This window comes from Pezoporus occidentalis, unplaced genomic scaffold (assembly GCF_034315485.1).
Source record: "Pezoporus occidentalis ecotype Australia unplaced genomic scaffold, CSIRO_AGI_Poc_V1 ctg203, whole genome shotgun sequence".
Classification (NCBI taxonomy): Eukaryota; Metazoa; Chordata; class Aves; order Psittaciformes; family Psittacidae; genus Pezoporus; species Pezoporus occidentalis.
In genome coordinates this window covers 1,605,784-1,625,399 of record NW_026913889.1, presented here as the reverse complement: position 1 = coordinate 1,625,399, position 19,616 = coordinate 1,605,784, and the positions used below count along the sequence as shown (strand labels likewise).

Sequence of the window (19,616 nt, the reverse complement as noted above, 5' to 3'; positions counted from 1 at the left end):
CAACAGTGCCTGCACTGGGCAAGGGAAAGCACTGGTTTTACAACAGTGATTTGTTACTGTTAATTCACTTTGACATATAACAGGATGGGAGATTGTGCGGCTAAAGTAAATAAGCAGCTATATATGCCTCCTCTGCTTTGGTTTTCTGCTCCACTACAGCCAGAGAACCCACATCTGATGACCTTGAGGGCACAGATAAATATCAGCCCAATGCAGGCAAAACTCTAAATAAAAAGCCAATTGTATGGAAAAATAATGAGCTATTTCAGGAAGGTGATTACTCAGTATCATAATTTATGAATTGATATCTTCATATTTCAATGTGGACGGCTTGAATTTGACAAATTAGGGCCATTTTAGAATCTGGAAAAAAAAAAAATACAACCGCCTGAATATGAACGTTTAAATAGAACCAAGTGAGCTAAAGACCAAGCTTTTCAGAGAAACTTGTGAAGCAGGGAAAATAGGAAGGTTTTGGTTTTACTAGTCTTCAGGAAAATCAGTGATGTAGGACCCAGTCCTATAATCTGATTCATGCCAGAACCACTCCTGAGTCTGTCTGGAGAGATTGTACTAACATACATGACAGATATAACCTTTGTTTATTCATATATTTGACAAAAGCTATCTTCCCACATGTCTAAAAACAGATTGTACACACTCTGAATGCCCTCTTTCATGAGCTAAATTACACTGTCCTCAATATGTTGTTGTACTGTGTGCCATGAAAACTAACACTGTATTAAGTAAAACTGATATTTTATTAAAACTGTTCTTTTTCAAAGCAGTTTCACTCCCTCCTCTCCCCTCCTCCCCAGAAAAATGTGCTTTCTGGATTTAAATTGCGTACAAATATCATTGTGCCATGTACCCACAAAATTAATTTAAAAACATCATAAGCGTGCATACATTATATTCCTTAAAATCATTAATCAAAATAAAAACCATCTACTAAATCAAGATTAGGCTGACTTGCGCTTGGAAGTCAATAACACAGCATTCTTTCAAACCCCGAGTCTTAATTTAATTTCAGCAAACCACAGCAGTGGGTAACTGCTAGAAATACACTGGAGTTCCTTTATCATTAATTATTGCTCTTTGTAGTATCATAAATTCAGCTTAATATCCAGTGTTACTATAGATCAAACAGTACTTTTTATACTCTTCATTATGTATATGCAACCTGGGTTTCTAGACTCATTTTCTTTCTCACTCAGAACTTTCTCACAGGTGCAACTCCCACTTTCTTTTTTATTTGCCCAGAAATTTCTGTGGCTGTGAGTCGGCTTGAAGATGCAGGTCTGACTAGGCTTAGGCTCCAAGGTGGTGAGGAGACCCATTCACTTACTTTGTGTGTATTGCATTTGACACCTTTGCAGAAGGCAGACTTTACTGCACTACAGTAAGGTGAGCTGAATAACTCACCTGTAACCTATTTTGTTATTGTTACCACTTGTGAAGCGAAGGAATTTAATATGTTTAGTGCTGGGGTAATGTGTTGATAAACATAGCCTCTCATCTCAAGACCAACAGTGTACTTTGAGAACTGTGTGGACTGAAAGAATACCCAAATTTTCACATCAGTTTTCCACAGTAAGTTATCTTCAAGCTTTTCAATCAAATTGGAAGACTACAGCATCACCAAACTCTTGCAAAGTTTAGGAAGATGGTCACAATATTTTGGAATATTTAAATTGCTCTGAACTGCCCCATTGAGTGATACCACAGTGCAACATGAAACTAGAGGAAAAGCTGCACTCAGACTGGGTGAAGAAGATGTTAAGAGTGAGCTTCTCTTTGGAGATATGCAAGGAAGCTCTTCACTATGTGAAGAGGAAGTTTCGGAAGGAAACTGACTTTGGAGAATGCTTTAATATTATGGCTCCAATTGCCTGTACTGGACTTCATAGGCTGTAACTATCAGACCTTGTCAGACAAAAGGAATGGTTACCAGTCAGGTCAGAAGCTTGGTCACAAATCCGCTACTGAGATTTTTGCCTCAGTTCCACTGTTTTGTATATCTGCTACAATCCCTAACAGAAAAAGTGAAGGAACAATAAATAATCTTGGTGTGAACTCTGGCTCTAAAATGAAATGCCCATGGCAGCATAAGTAACACATAGATACTTTCACTATTATTTAAGTTGAAAAATTCGCTAACAGTGTCATCTGATGCAGAATCTTATACTAATCAGTCATTCTGTAGCAGAAATTTCTGCATGATTTAGAAAATGGAAGAAATCACAAGAAAATATAATTTCATGTTGCTGCCACTGTAAGAATGGGAATAGGCATCTCCTTACAAACCATGTGATTAATTTCATCTTCCTTGGTAAAGACTTTAAGTCAGGAAACAGCATTGGTATTGCACAAATGACTTCCTCCGTGTAGCAATCATAGATGAGGTTGAGGGAAATCACACACTATTTCTTGTAAAATAAGGGTGAAACAGGAGCACTTAGCTGAGCCAGGGTGGCACAAAGTCACTCTACCGTCTGACAAGAGCCCCATAAAGGCTTGGGACAATGCTGCTAGAGACAGGTTCATTGTCCACTAAAGCACCCTGAAAGAAGAAACATACATGAATCCTTTGAATAGATCCCAGGATAGAGCTGGTCTAGTCACAGTTATGCTCTAGGCTCAGGAGAAGTATAAATCCTGATTAATTGTGAGAGTGTCCAAAGCACAGCTGGCTGTTTGAATTACATAGGACATGCTGTTAAGACTTACACAGCTAAACTTTGACCTACTTTATATACCAGGCTATGTATGTGCACAATTGTGTATTTGATGTTTCATTTGTTCAGCTAATTTTTTTTTTCTTCTGTTTTTTATTGTTAGGGTTTTGTTTCTTTTTTTTTTTTTTTTTTTTTTTTTGGTGGGGGAGTGGGGTGTGGTGTTTTCTTGTTTTTTTTTTAACATTAATTTCTGCAGTTAGCATCTGGGAGACAGGCGAGACTACAGTATTAGCAGTTTGCATTTATGTAGATTTCATCAGAAAAAAACAAAGGTGAATACAAACAGGAGGCAGAAACCAGCCAAATTAAGCTCTCAGCTGCACTGAAATAAGTCCAGTTTCCTCATTTTGTTTCAGCATTTTATGCTTTTTTTCAAAAGGACAGTTTTAATCTCAGACTCATCAAGCAGTAAAATACAGTAGGAAAAGATCACCTCTATCTTTAAAATTATCTTTAATTGCCTGAATTCTTTTCTGAAAGGGAAATGGTGCTATTAAAAATGAGATACTCAGTGAGGCCACATCTTAGAGCCTAATGTAAAAACAAGTTGTGTAACAATCCTCAGTCATGAAGCTAAGCCTCACAACAACTGCTCTGGAGTTCACTGGGCCCTGCCATTCCTTTTATAGATAAATAATGTGAAGTTCACTCACATCAGTTCTGTGCAGCTCACAGGGAGCTACGTGTTGATTATCTGAAACCAGCTTCTCCAGCACATAATCAGATCACAAACAACATGTAATAAGAAGTACTGCATTCCAGGTAATACAGCATGATCTACTTAAGTGTGTAAGTCCCTCACAAAAGTAGGTGAAGGTTGTTTAAAAAACATAGTAACTGTTAAAGCAATTAGACCCAGAAAATGAAGACCTCTAACAAAAGGTGAGATTACTGTTGTAATCAAACAGCTCAACAGCAGGGCATTAATGCTTCAGCCCCACCCTCAGGCAGAAATTACTCAGTCATCAAAACTTCCACAAAATGAGGGTGAAGGGATAAAACACTCCACTATCTGTAACTTACTGAAGTTATGCATAGAGAAGGAAGGAAAGCTCCATATCCAACAGATCTGCTTAGAAAGGTAACTTTAACCCATAAAAGTTCTCCCTATGCAGTGTAAAACCATCCTTCTAGTACTAAGTGGAGTGGAATGATCTCTATATCCACGTGCTTGTTTTCAAGTAATGTGCAAAGGAGCAGTCTGACAGGAAACTTCTTACATCCTCTCCTATTTACTGCTGCACCAGCAGGGAAAGTCAGCCGTACACTGACATGATGATCCAATGGAAATAATTATACAAGATCCTACAGAATGAAGACAAAGACCACAGTGGTGCTCTGCCTTTTCTTTCATTTCTGAGGAGGAATAGAACAAAGAATTTCTTGCAAAGAATCCTGACATTATTTAGTGTTAATTACCTGTCTACTGATTTCTAAAGTGAACATACTGGTAATGGAGCAACAATGAACCTAACAGTCCTGTATTCATATCTAGAAAAAACATTACATGTTCCCACACCCCATCATTTTTTAGCTAAATATTACCCAGGAAAAGAAATCATTTCCCATTAACAAAATCCTTTCATATTAAACAGTAAGCTAACCCCTCATTAATCAAGTGTATGTTCTTGCTCAATATGTTCTCAATAAAACCACAGGTAATGGACTATAGTTAATGAACTCCTGTCTATCTGCAATGCTGATGCTAAAAGCCTGAGCAATCCTGGATTTCTACCTTTCTACCACCTCCAGTGCTATTCGTCTGTCTGAAGGAACTTCAAGTCTCTCGTACTCCTCTTCAAAGGCCTTAGCTGTTTAGTCTTCTACTCACCTACTTTTGTCTTAACATACTAATCTTCCCACTCCTCCAACAGACACCCCTCTGTCCTCTTTAATTCTATTTACCCTAAGGTGGGAATATATTCAGAATTTGTAAAGCCACAAAGTATCTTTCACTCCAAATTCTGAGTCAGACCTGCCCTAACGTGAGAACTCTACCAAATACAGCAGTACTACAGATTTATCTATGCAGATACAAAGAACTGTAACTCCTGCAGTTTACAGAATTATTGTAATTGTAAAACCAGTTGTTTGGGGTTTGTTTGGCTGCTGTTGTTTTGCTGGGTTGTCATGCCCATGCTCCTTCCCCCCCCCCCCCCCCCCCCAAAAAAAAAAAAAAAAAAAAAAGAAAAAGAAATAGACTAAGTGCAATTGTCCCTAAGTTTGGATGTCTAAGACTACTGGGTAAAGAGTTCATGAGAGTCTGCTGTGTCACATAGGTGGCAAAGGTCCAATTTCTCAAATTTGTTTCTTCTGAAACTAAACATAAGCTGCAGCAACATTGTGTTAAATTCTTCATCCTAACTCACTCACTTTTAACAAACAGCTCAGTTTGTAACAAAGGTATACAGTGCACTCCTATGCTTGCAAATTGGGTATCTGCAAAACAGGTAACATCATTTCATCTCTCTTGATAAATATAGAAGTACCAATTAGCTAAAACGCATTACACAACAACAACTCAGGGCAGAGTAACAACACCCTATAAAGCGTAAGTGATTTACTTAAAGGTAAGATTAATCAGAAATCACACTGAATTTAAGTACAACTGGCAGGGCTTCATTTTAGAAGATGAGAAGAACACTTGACATGCCCGTTATCATTTTGTTAAAACATAGATCCACAAATGCCAATTAGATGTCTACCTCCTAATGAGGTACCTAGCCTGCAAAAAAGTCAGGAGAAACAACCCTTGCAATCAAGGCAAGTTAAGAGCCCAGGTGGAGGGTAGTTTTTGAAAGGACACAGAGCTGTGCGAACCTATGACTAGGTAGTTAAAATAGGCCTCAAAAATTCTGGGTGTTTTCTCCAAAAAGATGTAGACACAGCTGCAAATTTAACAGGAGACTTATTTTGTTATCTCTAATTTCAAACATGTCTAGGGAAAAGTACTTCAATCCTTTGTTGCAAAAGAAAATGCACCAGGGATGATCAGTGCTGTGTACTCACCATAATCCTGTAAAATCATGAGCAAAAATAAGCGCATGAGAAAACTGCAAAATGCATTTACCAATTCAATGCCAAGTTCTGAAACATCTATTCCTTATTTCTGCTCCCTTACATATACAAATTTGGTATTAACTTGACAGGATTTCTCACTTGAATGCTTATGATCTACAACATATTTGCCTTCTAATTTACCGGAACTGACTTTTTATCTGGGGTGGATTTAACTAAACCTGTTTCCATATGTTTTGAGCTCTAAGCTCGAGACCGTAGATTTGGAACCGTACAATGTTTTTCGATTGCGCAGGTTGGCATAAATCCCATGTGTGGTGTATATACACATAATACCTTCACGGTGCTTCGGCAGGACATCTCCTATGAGTAAAGCAAGCAGCATGTAGTAATAGGCTGTTTTCCAACATTATAACTACAGTCTGCACTCAAGAGGTGAAGGATATGTCACTGGTTTGTCCCCAGTAGGTCACAGCAGCTTTTTGCCAAATCATACTCACGTTATGAGAGTTACTGTCTCACAGTGGCCTCAAACAAAAGAAGAGACTATTTTTCCACCTTTTCAGCAAGGACACAACTTGTTCCTAAGAAATGCAGACTGAGACAAATCTCACCCACAGCGCGCAACATGCACACCGAACTCCTGTCTCACACCATGCAGCAGAAAGCCTGCATGTCACAGTCACAACACTGCAGTGTGGTCGGTCTCTCATCCTCCAACACCTCTCACGAGGCTCTGGATTACAGAGCTAGGAAGAGGTTTCCACAGTGTCCTGTGGTTGGAGGTATCCTACATACCAAGGATCCACCTTACCCATTCCTCCTTCTGAGAAAGGAGCTATCTCTATTTCCCAGTCACACAGGTCTCAACTCAGGAAAACAGAAATTTGAGAGGTCTGACTGTAGGATTAGATAAAGTTCACAGTGACTCAAGGGTGAAATCCTAGCCCTAGTGACATCAACAGAAAAACTCTCACTGACATGAGGGAAAAGATTTCAGCCCATATCCCAAATGTGAGTGTTTTTTAAGCTGATGAAATTCAGGCTCTGATTCTGTAGAAGATATTTATACACCTTTCACTTCACATATTGTACAGTTCAAACTCAGTGGAACCAGTAACATCAAGTAAAGTGATGCTTGTCAGTACATTTTAGTGAGATCCAATCTCTAATTGTAAATACAAGCTTAAGATCTTACACTGTAGTGAAAAGTTTCAAACAGCACAAAAGCAACTCCAGTGCTGCTTGCTCTGGTGTTTTTTTTCTTTTTACTTACTTTTGTCTGATCATCAGCTTTAAATACATAGCAGATGCTTTGATGACTTGCTGCTCCATCCTTTATCAGACAAGCAAAGTAGCTTGGATCGTGGCTGTTGTGTATCAGTTTGTGGACATGCTGTGGCTTGTATTCAAACAAATCTGAATAATTCAAAGGGTCCCACTGCTGGATTTTCCCAGTGTCTGGTTCACATCGCAAACTCTCTGGTGAAACATACAGTCGGATTTGGCTGACGCTAGGTTCTTCTTTGGAAGCCCTTGCACTGAGCATCCGGATCTCTGCCACAATCCAAGGCAGCATTGACATGGTGGTTAGGGAATGCACTGGCAGAGAACCAACAAGCTGGAGACTGAAACTTGCTGAGAAATCATTTGATATGTGGTGCTTCTTTACTTTGAATGTAATTGGCTCCATTTTACAGTCCTTTACAGAACCTGGACTAATTCATCAATATTTCAGTTCCATGGAATGACTTCTGTATGGTTCTTTGATTAAGGAACAGAAGATTTCTGTAAGGAAAAGAAATAGTTATGTAGGTGGTGGAACCCTATTACAAATGAACTGGCAGTAACACAAATATTTGATAACATCAGAAGAGACATACTGATCCTCTACCATGACCTATTCAGCACATTTCCCCTACATTGGACCTTATCATTTCAGATACAACAAACATAACAGTAATAAATTCATTGCTTAAAAAAAAGTCAGTCCTAATTTAAAAGTTGCTTTACAACTCTTGCTAAACCACCTAGTAAGTAACCAGACTCAAAACCACACATTCTTTCTAACCTGTGTCTGTCTCATGGCAGAGGTACATGGATCACAATGGCCTGTTTCAATCCTATTATCACAGAAAAAACTCAACTGAGCTTTTCTGACCTTCAGGACAGTTGAAGGCAGTGCTTGCTAAGACACATTCACATTTGGGGAGGGAGGAAGGTCATCTTCCTTGTTCATAGGTAGACAATTTTGACTTTGGCTACTAACATGGGGTTGTTTCCTTGGGTACTTTGCCAAGTGATCATGGGCTGTTACCAAACAGACTTTTTCATTAAATAACACCCCAGAAATCTTCATCTGGAAAAGCTAGTAGCAGTCAACTGACTGACTGCTGATAAAGCTACCAGATAGCAGAGATAAGCAACAATCTTTACAGCATCTCACTAAAAAACATGATGATTCACAACTCATGATTACATTTTGAGGCCTGTCAGCCAGCCAGGAATACTTAATGTGTGTCACATTGATGTTGTATCATTTTCATTTCATAGAATATCAAATGGAACCAAGTTACATACAACCCTGTTATACCCAACATATAGTACCACCACTGCTGTTACTACATATTAGTTGGTTTAGTAACAAAATTCAATAACTGCATTTATCTGTCAATTTCATTTTGCAAAATATAGTCTATGAAAATGTAGATTGGCATGTGTTTTAAGTCCTCATTAATTGAACCTGGCTTTCAGCTGTTACATTATTTTTGTGTGAGACTGATGAGAAGCTGACAGGCCTGTAATTGCCTGTGTTTAAATACCATGACACTAGTTTACCCTCGGCCTTCTGAGAATTTCCCATGAAAAGACCTATTAAAAACAACATGAGCAGTCTGAAGAACTCCTTATGAAACACTTTCAATTATATTTGAACAAGTATTTAATAAATGGCATCTGTTTACTGTGGCAACAATATTTCGTGTCTTTGTTCATCTACAAGCATGATCGAAAATAGCAGTATTTTTCTCATGAGTTTTCATCAAACTGTGTCCTTTATTTGTCCTTATAAAATATTTTCAAGCTGAGTTTTTAACAGTGTTTCACCTTGTTGAAAATGAAAGGAAATTTAAGATGGAAATTCATTTTGAACTAAACAAGGTTTTAAAATACAACCAATTTACAAATGTCCACATGGGGGAAAATGTTTCTACAGTAAATGGCAAACTGTAAAAGCAAGAGAACTGCAGAAACCCTGGGGTTGGGTACATTTACTGGTTTGGAACTTCTGCATCTTTTGACAAATGAACTCTGTGGCAACATTACCACTCCCAAGGATGACAAATTTAGCAAGAGAATACAATAATGCAGGTTTTAAAGACACTATTTGAAGAAATTATTATAAGTAGCTTTCTAGGTGTGTAGAACAATTTCTTCAAAAGCCTTTTTATGAACCTGGAGGGGAAGAGGAGAGAGAGATGAGGGAGGTGTGGGGGAAAAAGGCAATGAAAATCCAGAATTTGGATGCCGCATTTCAATTATACGACAACTCTTTTTCTTTTTTGTTTCACAAGCAAGCAAGAAAATAACCATCTTTAAGATGAATATAAACGCATCGAAACGTATGGGATAGCAGCTTCACAAAGCATTTTTAATACCTGATCAACATAGACTGCTAAACACAATTGTCATTATAGTTTTGCATCTGTCAGGAACCAAAGTGGTCTCGTCTTCTTTGACAAAATATTACAAATTATTTTCTTCTTAACTGTAACAATGAAAAATAGCTCTGCAACTGCAGGGAAGATCATGATCATTCTTAGCTACAATGGTGTGTAGTCCAAAACACAAGGTTTGTAGCTTTTAGTGTTCTCGGTATTTAGTGGCATATACAATAAACTCAGGGTAAGAAAACATAAAAACCCTTCATTCTTAGCTAAAACCAGGAGAAGCGAGCTCCTACATGGGTGATGACCTATTAGCCATGTACCTTTTGTAACCATATTTCTCAGAACTCTTTTGTAAAAAATGCCATTAAATAAAATGCAAGTAAAAATACAACAGTCATCCTGTTTTTTAAATCAACTTTTCAAGGAAGAGAAGTTTCATTTGGATTACCACCATCTACCATGCTCTTTTACTCCAGACCTGCAAGGCACTGCAGCCTCAAATATTAATAAATATCACAATATATTACTTTGTGTGCTGACTCTAAGGACTGACCAGTATGTAAAAAAATTAGTTTGATACTCTGTCATACTTAAACAAACACTGTACTGCTGGAATGTATTTAACATAAATGCAAAACTTCTTGGCATTCACCTCTCAAACAAAATAAACACCTTACAAAGTCAACAGCATAAATACTCCTATGTCTGTATTTATTATTTCTAAAGAAAAGCAGTTCATACTAAATCAAAGCAACTAACTAGAAGTCAGAATGCTAGGGTTTTATTTTCTTTCCTAACATTAAGAGAGGCTAAAAGTGCAGTTTCTCAGGGCACTAATTTAGCAGTATCAAAAGGTCTCATTATCTAACCCATATCGTTCTGTACGCTACTGTTCTGCATGTTTCTTCTCCCTTTTCCAGTCATTCTTTCCTTGTTTACTCCTCCTGTCATCCTTATCCTAATTTACATGCAAAGGCCATCAGAGATTACACCAATTTCATGCTGCCAGAGTTAATGTCCTTTAAGTTTACACCAAGGACTAGGTTTTACTTCCAGACCATGAAGTATTTATGTACATGACTAATATAGACCTAAAAATAGTTCTGTACATCTTAACAGGCCTATTCCCAGCCATAAAATTAAGCACACATTATGACTGAAAAGTGTCTGTGCTCTGACCCATTCCCGTCTCCCCCAACTCCACCACTTGGAATTTTGGCACCTTCGCCCATGTCTGGTTGCCACCACTCAGTTCATCCTCTTTAAAACTTGGCTGCAGGTGCTGTACCTGTTTACTACCCATATTAGTACAGTAGGCTTCCAAGTGTCTCACTGATTAATTCACAGCTTCTTTAAAGCAAATGCTTATTTTGCCTTTAATCCAAGAGAGAATAGAAAAAGAATAAAAATAAAGCCACCCACTTGTTTCTTTCCACCTAAACTTTGATCTTCTGTTGACAGCTTTAATTGCCATTCAGCTCAGTTATTCTGGGCTGGGAGAAGATTGCCAGACTTGGCTTTGCACACAGGCTGAATGGCTTCCGTTGTTCTCCCAGTTCTCACAGACTAACTGGGACAGCTCCTCTTTCTCCCTTCCATCAGCATCTTCTGAAGGATGTGAGGTCGGCTGATGCCAACCTTACGAAGTTTAACCATGACAAGTGTAAGGTCCTACACCTGGGTCAGATCAATTCCAGGCACAGCTACAGGTTGCACAGAGAAGAGATTCAGAGCAGCCCTGCAGAGAAGGACTTGGGGGTGTTGGTTGATGGGAAAATGAACATGAGCAGGCAATGTATGCTCACAGCCCAGAAAGCCAACCGTATCCTGGGCTGCATCAAAAGGAGCGTGACCAGCAGGTCAAAGGAGGTGATCCTGCCCCTCTACTCTGCTCTTGTGAGACCTCACTTGGAGTACTGAATACAGTTCTGGTGTCCTCAACATAAAAAGGACATGGAACTGTTGGAACAAGTCCAGAGAAGGGCCACGAGGATGATCAGGGGACTAGAGCACCTCCCATATGAAGATAGCCTGAGAAAGTTGGGGCTGTTCAGCTTGGAGAAGAGAAGGCTGAGTGGGAACTTTATAGCAGCCTTCCAGTATCTGAAGGGGGGCTATAGGGATGCTGGGGAGGGACTCTTTATTAGGGCCTGTAGTGATACGACAAAGGGTAATGGGTTAAAACTTAAACAGGGGAAGTTTAGATTGGATATAAGGAAGAAATTCTTTACTGTAAGGGTGGTGAGGCACTGGAATGGGTTGCCCAGGGAAGTTGTGAATGCTCCATCCCTGTCGGTGTTCAAGGCCAGGTTAGACAGAGCCTTGGTTGACATGGTTTAGTGTGAGGTGTCCCTGCCCATGGCAGGGGGGTTGGAACTAGATGATCTTAAGGTCCCTTCTAACCCTATTCTATGATTCTATTTCCCTTGCTCTTGCACTCGGAGCTGAGAAGAGCTTGAAGGGCACTCCTCAGCTAACAGCTTTGCTGCTGTCTGAGAAATGCTAATATTCTCCAAACTGTATCTTAATTTTGCCACCGTTTAGCCTGCTTCAATTTATCTATATTTGCTCCATCAGCATAAAAACAGCCAGGCAAACTGTAGCACATGTGATATTTACATAAAACATGCTAATAAATTTTACCCCACCTTCTATACTAGGAGACACTAGACCGACTCACTAATGTGAAAAATATACATAGGAACATACGTGTGCTCTTTGTCCCCAACTTCTCTTTCACTGTGATTAACCCAGCCACTTCCCATAAACAGGGAGCAGTCTTAGAAAGCGCGCAACACTACACTGACAGTCCTGTAGCAAAATCTGATAGTGGTTTTCATCAGGCTCTTCTTCTCCCAAATTAAGTTGTATTCTCATATTTTAATGTCACCAGAAACTGAGAGGAATGCCTTCAGAGAGAAGTCAAGGTGATGGCGGGACAGATACAAAAATTAGTACTTCTGCCATTCTGAACCCCAGGTACTTGTCTAAGAAGCTGTGCATCATGCAGGATGGCACTCCTCAAAACTCAGCTTAAGACTATCACAAGGACTGAGGACAAGATACAGGCTCTGGGTGCCATTCAGCTAGATAGGGACAGGTAAGCTTTGAGTTTAGGAAGAAGAATCTTGTGGGGTACAGAGAACAGACTGTGTTATTAACCTGGGAGGGTGGGGCACTGGAAATCAGGTTTTGGCAGCTGGGGGAAAACGATGTAGATTTGGGATAGACTCAAACAAATACAGAAAAAAGGCAAAGAAGGGAGAGAGGTTGATCTAAACCGAAAGAACACACACAAATTAAAGGAAAAAAAAAAAAGTAGAAACTACATCAGTGGTGAAGAGTTACCCTTCTGCTGTTTCTTCTGGACAAAATATAGTACAGATATGCAGCCAAAAGTTCAGACTCATGTTCAGAATGTAGGTAACTACTGAGCTAAGCAATCTTTCACTCTCCTCCAGCTTGTCTCCTGATTTGGTAGCATTCATCTGGAGCTGGAGTGCTGGGATCCACAGGAGAACTGATGAGTTTATAAGATGTGTCAAGCAAGGAAGCAGTCAGAGCTTCCAGACTTCAATGATTAAATGAACTTGACCTATGAACTGTTGAACAGAAAGATCCCAGCTTCTCAGCTCATCTGAGGAAGATGCAGTTCATCTGACACAACTGTGACTTACTCCCTCAGACTGCTAACATGACAGCAGGTTTTTTCTGTAAGACAGTTTTTATTTCTCTTCTCTAAGAAGCTAAGCAAAACTTCCAACCATATAGCAAGGTCTTGTGAAAAACAGGTAGTCTTAAAAAGCACGAATTTGTTCAGCTCTTCTTTGCATGACTTTAGTGCTGAAACCTGCTCGCAAACGGAACCGGAGGCACTGGTACCAACTGCACTTCACCGCTGATTATTTTAGCAGAAATATCATACTACTTAAGGATTATGAGGAGCCCTGGCCTGCAGCCAGAGCTCTGGAACGCAAGCCAGAGCTAAATACCACTTCTCTCCTCTCTCTGACCCCGACAAAGATTTACATTGTCTTCACTCATGCTGACAGACTTCTCTATCCACCTAGCAGGACATATATAAAAAAACACAAATGAGAATATGTATTAGGTATGTCAAGATATGTCACTGCTGAGAAGTGGTCCTTTTATGTTTCCATCAATATGTATGAAATTACTCTCTTATCTACTATCACAACATCATTCATTACATTGTTGTATGGGGCATCTAGTTGTAAGCTTTACCTCTTTTTTTTTTTTTTTTTTGGGGGGGGTGTTTCAAGCAACTTTTTTGGCCTGTTTTCTACAGTTAGATAAGATAGTTTAGATACCATAACACAGGTTGCTCTCCATTTTCAAATAGTTCTTATTTAACTGAAACTGATAGTTGGAATCACGACACAGCCTTCTGTTGCAAGATGTTCTTTTTATCTCATAGCTACTTATCTGCTGTTTCCTTCTGGAGCTATGGCTTGCTGTGTGCAAGAGCAGGTGCAAGTCCAGAGAACAATTCACCTCAGAAATTACTTTTAATTTCCTCTTTCTTTTTTTTTCATATACATGCATTAAATGCTGACTTATGACAGATTCTTTTCAATGCCTTCAGCAACTTCAGACATGACCCTGAAAAATGTTTTACCACATACTCTGAGCAAGCCATTTGGCTTTGTGGTAGGAATCACATACAAGTTTATGATCAACTATCAAGTTAAGAAAATAGCTCACTGTTCCCACCCTTGACAACTATGTCCCTAATAGAGTCCACAGAACTTAATATACTTATGACTGAGGTCTTCTGAGTCAGCCTCAGATGGGCCTGGACACAATATTGGGCTGTTCTATCATTGCAGTGCACTGTAAAAGAAAGCTTGTTAGGTAAACAGCATTCTGAATGCCATACCTTTTTTTTATTCAATTGCATATCCACAGCCAAATACTTGCATCCAACTTTTCAGTTAATCAAATTATAAAGAAAAAAAAGTGTTGAGTCACCCACGTACCACTCAATGTGTTTCACATTCCTTCCAGCTTGTCATTTTTCTTACCTGCAGCATTTCTACTTTTGTGTATTACCTATGACCACCAGCATTTACACGAAACAAGCTGTGACGAATTTCCATTTTGGCATTTACAAGTGTTAAGAGGATAATCACAGTTATTGGCTCCGAGGTATTTGCTGTTAGGGAGACGAATATATTTATTAATTTTTACCCACGATGTTCCATTCAATCTCTGGGCTTAACAGCAGACACAAATTCCACCATCTGCACTCCTAAAGGTTCAGATCCGCTGTATTAGCCTCTCTCCCAAACACAAACACAGATTCGAAGCTCCCAGTCTTTTCAAACTGCACTATAAATAACCACACTTGTTTCATACCTCTCGTGAGCACAGTTTCAAGAGATCATCCTCGTGTTAATTTCGTATGCGAATTTAAAGGGCCACCAAAATAGTGCGCCAGCGTGTGAGATTTTAAGGTTAATCTCAACCGTGCTGCTGTAGGAGAGGTTAGTTTCACCCCTACGGAAAGAGTCGCTGTGTTGCTCTGATAAGGAGCAGGTTCTGGGAGGACTTACACTAAGCGACTATGCATTGATGGAAGATGCAGGCAAGAGTGAGAAAAAGAACTAAAAGCAGACGGTAGCTCATCAGGTCAACGGCAAGTTAAATTCAAGCAGGTCTTTCGGTCACTCCGACTAGAGACCTGCTCTCCCAGCTCTCTGCGAGCTGACAAGCGCGGCACCGGCTCCCCAACGTCCCGGCTCCGCTCCCGCCCGCTCCGTCCTGCCCCACGCAAGTACTGTCCCCAGGCTGCGACTCCACCGGGGGCCCGTTACGAACCGTCGGAGGAAAGGGAGGAGGGCGTCCGCCCTTGCTATCCTCGCCGCCGGCACGGAGTGGGGCCCCGACCTCCACCCGCCTCGCAGCCGTTTCCTTTCGGCCGGGTCTGCCTCCTTCTGCCACCTCAGGGTCCGGGTACAGAGCCCGGCCCGGCCCGGCCCCGCCAGCCCGCAGCCGCCCTTTGGCGGGGTGCCTCACTTCTCGCCTCAACTCCTTCACTTCCTCAAAGCTAAAAGCCGCTCTCCCTCTCCTCACCCCCCCCCCCAAACGCGGCTCGGCCCCGCCAGCGCCGCTTCCCCGGGCCGGCCCTCAGCAGGGGCACGGTGTCCCCCAGTGCCGCCCCGGCCACATCCCGCCAGGCCTGGAGCTGGAGCTGGGGCTGACCGGCCGCCTCTTACCGCCGCCTGACCGCCGCAGGATGTGCTCGCTGCAAGGAAGTGCCTTTGGCGGGGAGCAGCCGCGGGCTGTCAGGCGCCGCCGGCCCACCTCCCGCTGAGGGGCGAGGGGCAGAGAGCCGCCAACGAGCCGGGGGAGGGGAGGCCACACCAGCGCCTCCGCGCACCGGCAGCGCGGGCGGCCCGGCCGGGCCAGGGGGCTGCTCTCCGCCTCCTGTTGCTGTCCGCCCCGGTCGGGACGGGGCCGAACGGGCAGCCCCGCCTCTACCTGCCGGCGGTCCGGGCGGGGGAGGTCGAGCCGCACGACCGGCAGCTGCCAGTAGCCGCCTCCCCGCTCCCGCCCAGCCAGCGCGGGCGAAAATAGCAACAGGCGGCGGGTCCCCTGCCAGGCCGCGTGGAGAGGGACAAGCTCGCGACAGGGCTGCCGGGGACCGGGGGTACCCATATCGCGACAGCGGGCAGCTGAGGCCCCTTATCCCGGCCCGTTTCATCCCTCTCAAGGAGCATTTCGGCGACGCGGCCCCGTGTGCCTGTCACAACCTCGGAGCCTGTCAACTCCCACAGAAAGTATGTCGTTATCGTCTTGCCTGGTGAGCCCGGGAGGTTGACTGAAGGTGCGGGCGCGGAAGGTAAGGCGGGAGCCGCTCTCAGGGGGAAGTTTCCTCACAAAGCTGGAACTAGCCCCACACCTGGAACCTGAGGTGGTCAAGTCCCACTCGGTCTGGGGCCAGTCTTGCCCATGGGGCAGCCTTCCACAGGCTCAGCTTCTCTGAATCGCCTCACACCTTCCTCCACCTCTTCCACACATGCATACATATATTTATATAAAATCACTGTAGTTGGCACTAGTTGGTCTGTAAGTTGCCAAAGAGGATCTGGAAACCTAATTGAATACTCCCCTGTGAGTGCTCTTTCCAGATGATCAAGGTACCTCACATTCCCATTCTGCAAACCACTTTTACACTCAATTAATTTCAAGTCATCTTGGCAGTAGGACTGCTGATGTACTTACTTTTAAGCCTGTGCATATTTCTAGAATCAGAGCTTTCTCAGGGAAATTTGCTCTGCTGCTGCATGTGTACTGTTCTGTGAGGGAAACAGTCAAGTAAGCTGTCAAACACAAGCACAATGTTTCCCCAGATTATGAAAAGTCACATTTTGGTATGTAAACACGTCCCTACTTGCAAAGTGTGTGGTGGCTGTACCTACATGGCTTTTGCTTGCTTGTTGATTGTTGATACATGAATTGAAGTGTGAAGCAGCAGTTCCCTCAGAGCACTTGTTCCCAATCTGCACTCAGTTCATGGTTTGCTGCTTCTTCATACATGGGAATAGGTATGAATGCCTCTTTTAGTGACATCCTTTACATTCCTTAGGAATGGGAATGCCACCTCTCTGCAAACCATGTCTGTCTTAGTTTTTAAACCATCGCAGCTAAGGACAAGGCTTTTACTGTAGTTATCACCCGCCAGCCTCAGTATCTGAGACAAGTGTGTCCTTTTGCTCATTGCAATCCCTGCTGCCTATGCATTACATGACTCTAGTCATGTTCTAGGAGACAGTGAACTGCAGTCCCACTCGGATATCTCCAGCACTTCAGACAAGGCTTATACATTACCAGATCTTTTTGCTGCTTCATTGGGTGACTTTCAGAAGGTGGTAATGAAACAGAAAAGGATCCTACAATACTATTTCTTGCTGATTGGGAGATCCTTGAACCACAACAGAAGTCAACGCTAGAGCATCACAAATACAAATCCTTTCTTCCTCCTCTTTGATAGCTGGGAAAGAAATCAGACTGTGCTTGAGCTCGCTGACAGGGCCCTCTTATTTTTCTCATTATCTCTGGCTCATATATTTTAATTCTTTGCCTAGCAGACTTTTTCATTCAAATATGCATGAGATATTTCCTTACAGTTAATAGGAGATGAAACAAACCTGGAGTATTTATATTTGGCAAACACCTTGAAAAGCTGTTCAGGAACAGCCAATTATCTGTTTAATCCCACCAATTCCTATAATACTTAGTAAGGTGTGGTAAAAATATATTATTTGAGTGCTTCAAAATGAAAGTAAATTTTGGTATAACATTTTGTGATAATTTTATCTACCTAAAAATTTCCAAGTAATAAAAATACAACATCTGTCAATGGTTTTAGAAGGTATTAGTCTGATGTCTGCCACCAGCTCAACAATAGATGAAAACAGTCATAGTAAGAACAACATAGGACTAATGAGATAGAGTGGAGAAACACACAGGTCACAGTAAGCATCTGGAGTAAACTCCACCATGTTCAGCTGTGTACATGTAAGTGACCATTCATTTCAGTGCTGGTAATAGAGACTTAAAACAGTGCTATGACAGAAATCAAATTGTTTGTGGAGAGGTTTAGAAACAATGCACAAGAAAAAGTTTAAAGCTGAACCAGGTGAAACAAAGAGCATTTAGGTATGAACACACTTTGGTGTGACTGGTGATAGCAAGGAAAAAAACAGCTCTTATGGATAAAAGAGTGCTTCTGAATAGTCATGTGGTAAAGCTGCAACTGAACTATATGGTCTGTCCTTGCAGTAGGAGGGTATTTCAATGTTCCATAGCTCATGAGCTGCATAAGGTGATACGGATATGCAAAAGATGGGATTGTGCATAAAGTCACCTTCTCTTTGTGTTTTTAGCACCTATTAGGTCTAAAAGATGTAGTCCTGCATTCTCACAGTTCAGCATCCACGCTTTCCTGAAGATAGGTATTTAAATACTCTGTCTTGTTACATCTGTTTATCCAGAATACAGGAAGATAAGTTTGTTTCTTAGTTAGCTTGAGTATGGCTGAGAGTGTGCAGGCTGCCTTCCATGAAATCATCAATCAGCCTTCTGGTCTGACGATTGAACTGCATTCCTTCCCTCTGCTTCCTAATGAAAGTGTTACACAGGGGGAAAACCCCAGTTTCATTTGTGAATACAAGAAGAGGACCAGAAGTGGGGCATAAGTTCCAGCCTGTAAAAATTAAACGTTTCCCTATATTCCAGGGGCTGGAATCCCTGTATTCAGGTGAAAGCCCTGAGCACCAAACTTACTAATAATTTTTGCTTTTCTGATTCAGTAAATCTCTGTTCATTTTTCCTTCACAGGCTAGTTTTTCTTTGCAGTAGACTATTAACTAAAACATACCATCACATTAACTTCTTCAGACTGAGGAGGGAAATCAGCCTGGGGTTTCCACATCCTGCAAATGTAAAAGGACACCAGTTTAACCATTAGCTCTTTGTTCAGTCACACTTCCAAAAAATGCAGAGAAAAAGCCACCATTGCCTTTTGTACAGAACCTGGATAAACAGGCTTGTATGAGGCATGCTATGGCAACATGTGGGGAATGGAGCCTCACTTGTAGGCTAAGGAGAAGCATCTACTCACTGGATCCCAGTTGGGGTAGGATTCTATCCGGGGACAGATGACAAGCGAGTTGAGGGTCTGTGGGTGAGAATTAAGGGGCAGGCTGGCAGGGGGAATACTGTTGTAGGTGTCTGTTACAGACCACCAGATCAGGGTGAGGAAGTTGACGAGGCCTTCTACAGGCAGCTGAGAGCGGCCTCACAGTCACAGGCCGTGGTCGTCGTGGGGGATTTTAACTTCCCTGATGTTTGCTGGAAGGACCACTCAGCAACCCAGCCGCAGTCCAGGAGGTTCCTCCAGTGTATGGATGATAACTTCCTCCTGCAAATGGTGGATGAGCCGACCAAGAGAGGAGCGCTGCTGGATCTCATCCTCACTAACAAGGAGGATCTGGTTGAAGCAGTAAGGGTTGAGGGCTGCCTTGGTTGCAGCGACCACGAGATGGTGAAGTTCAGGATCTTGTGTGGTAGGACTAGTAGAATACCAAGTAGAATTGCAACCCTGGACTTTAGCAGGGCAAACTTTGGCCTTTTCAAGCAATTGCTAGGGGAAATCCCATGGGCA

The 19,616-nt window shown here is 41.9% G+C and overlaps 1 protein-coding gene across 2 annotated transcripts in view; it reads right to left on the bottom strand.

Annotated features, from left to right (window-relative positions):
* The window catches only part of LOC134163697 (TBC1 domain family member 1-like), a 60,407-nt gene extending 44,350 nt beyond the window's left edge, over positions 1 to 16,057 (bottom strand). Inside the window, exons 1-2 of one of the 2 annotated variants that reach the window (XM_062618799.1) lie at positions 15,650 to 16,057; positions 7,033 to 7,544 (exon numbers count right to left, since the gene is read on the bottom strand). In XM_062618799.1, the coding sequence (XP_062474783.1) occupies positions 7,033 to 7,449 (417 nt within the window). In that variant the 5' untranslated portion in view covers positions 7,450 to 7,544; positions 15,650 to 16,057. The remainder of the gene's footprint in view (positions 1 to 7,032; positions 7,545 to 15,649) is intronic. The other variant, XM_062618798.1, reaches the window with a different exon arrangement.
* Between the last annotated feature and the right edge of the window lie 3,559 nt (positions 16,058 to 19,616).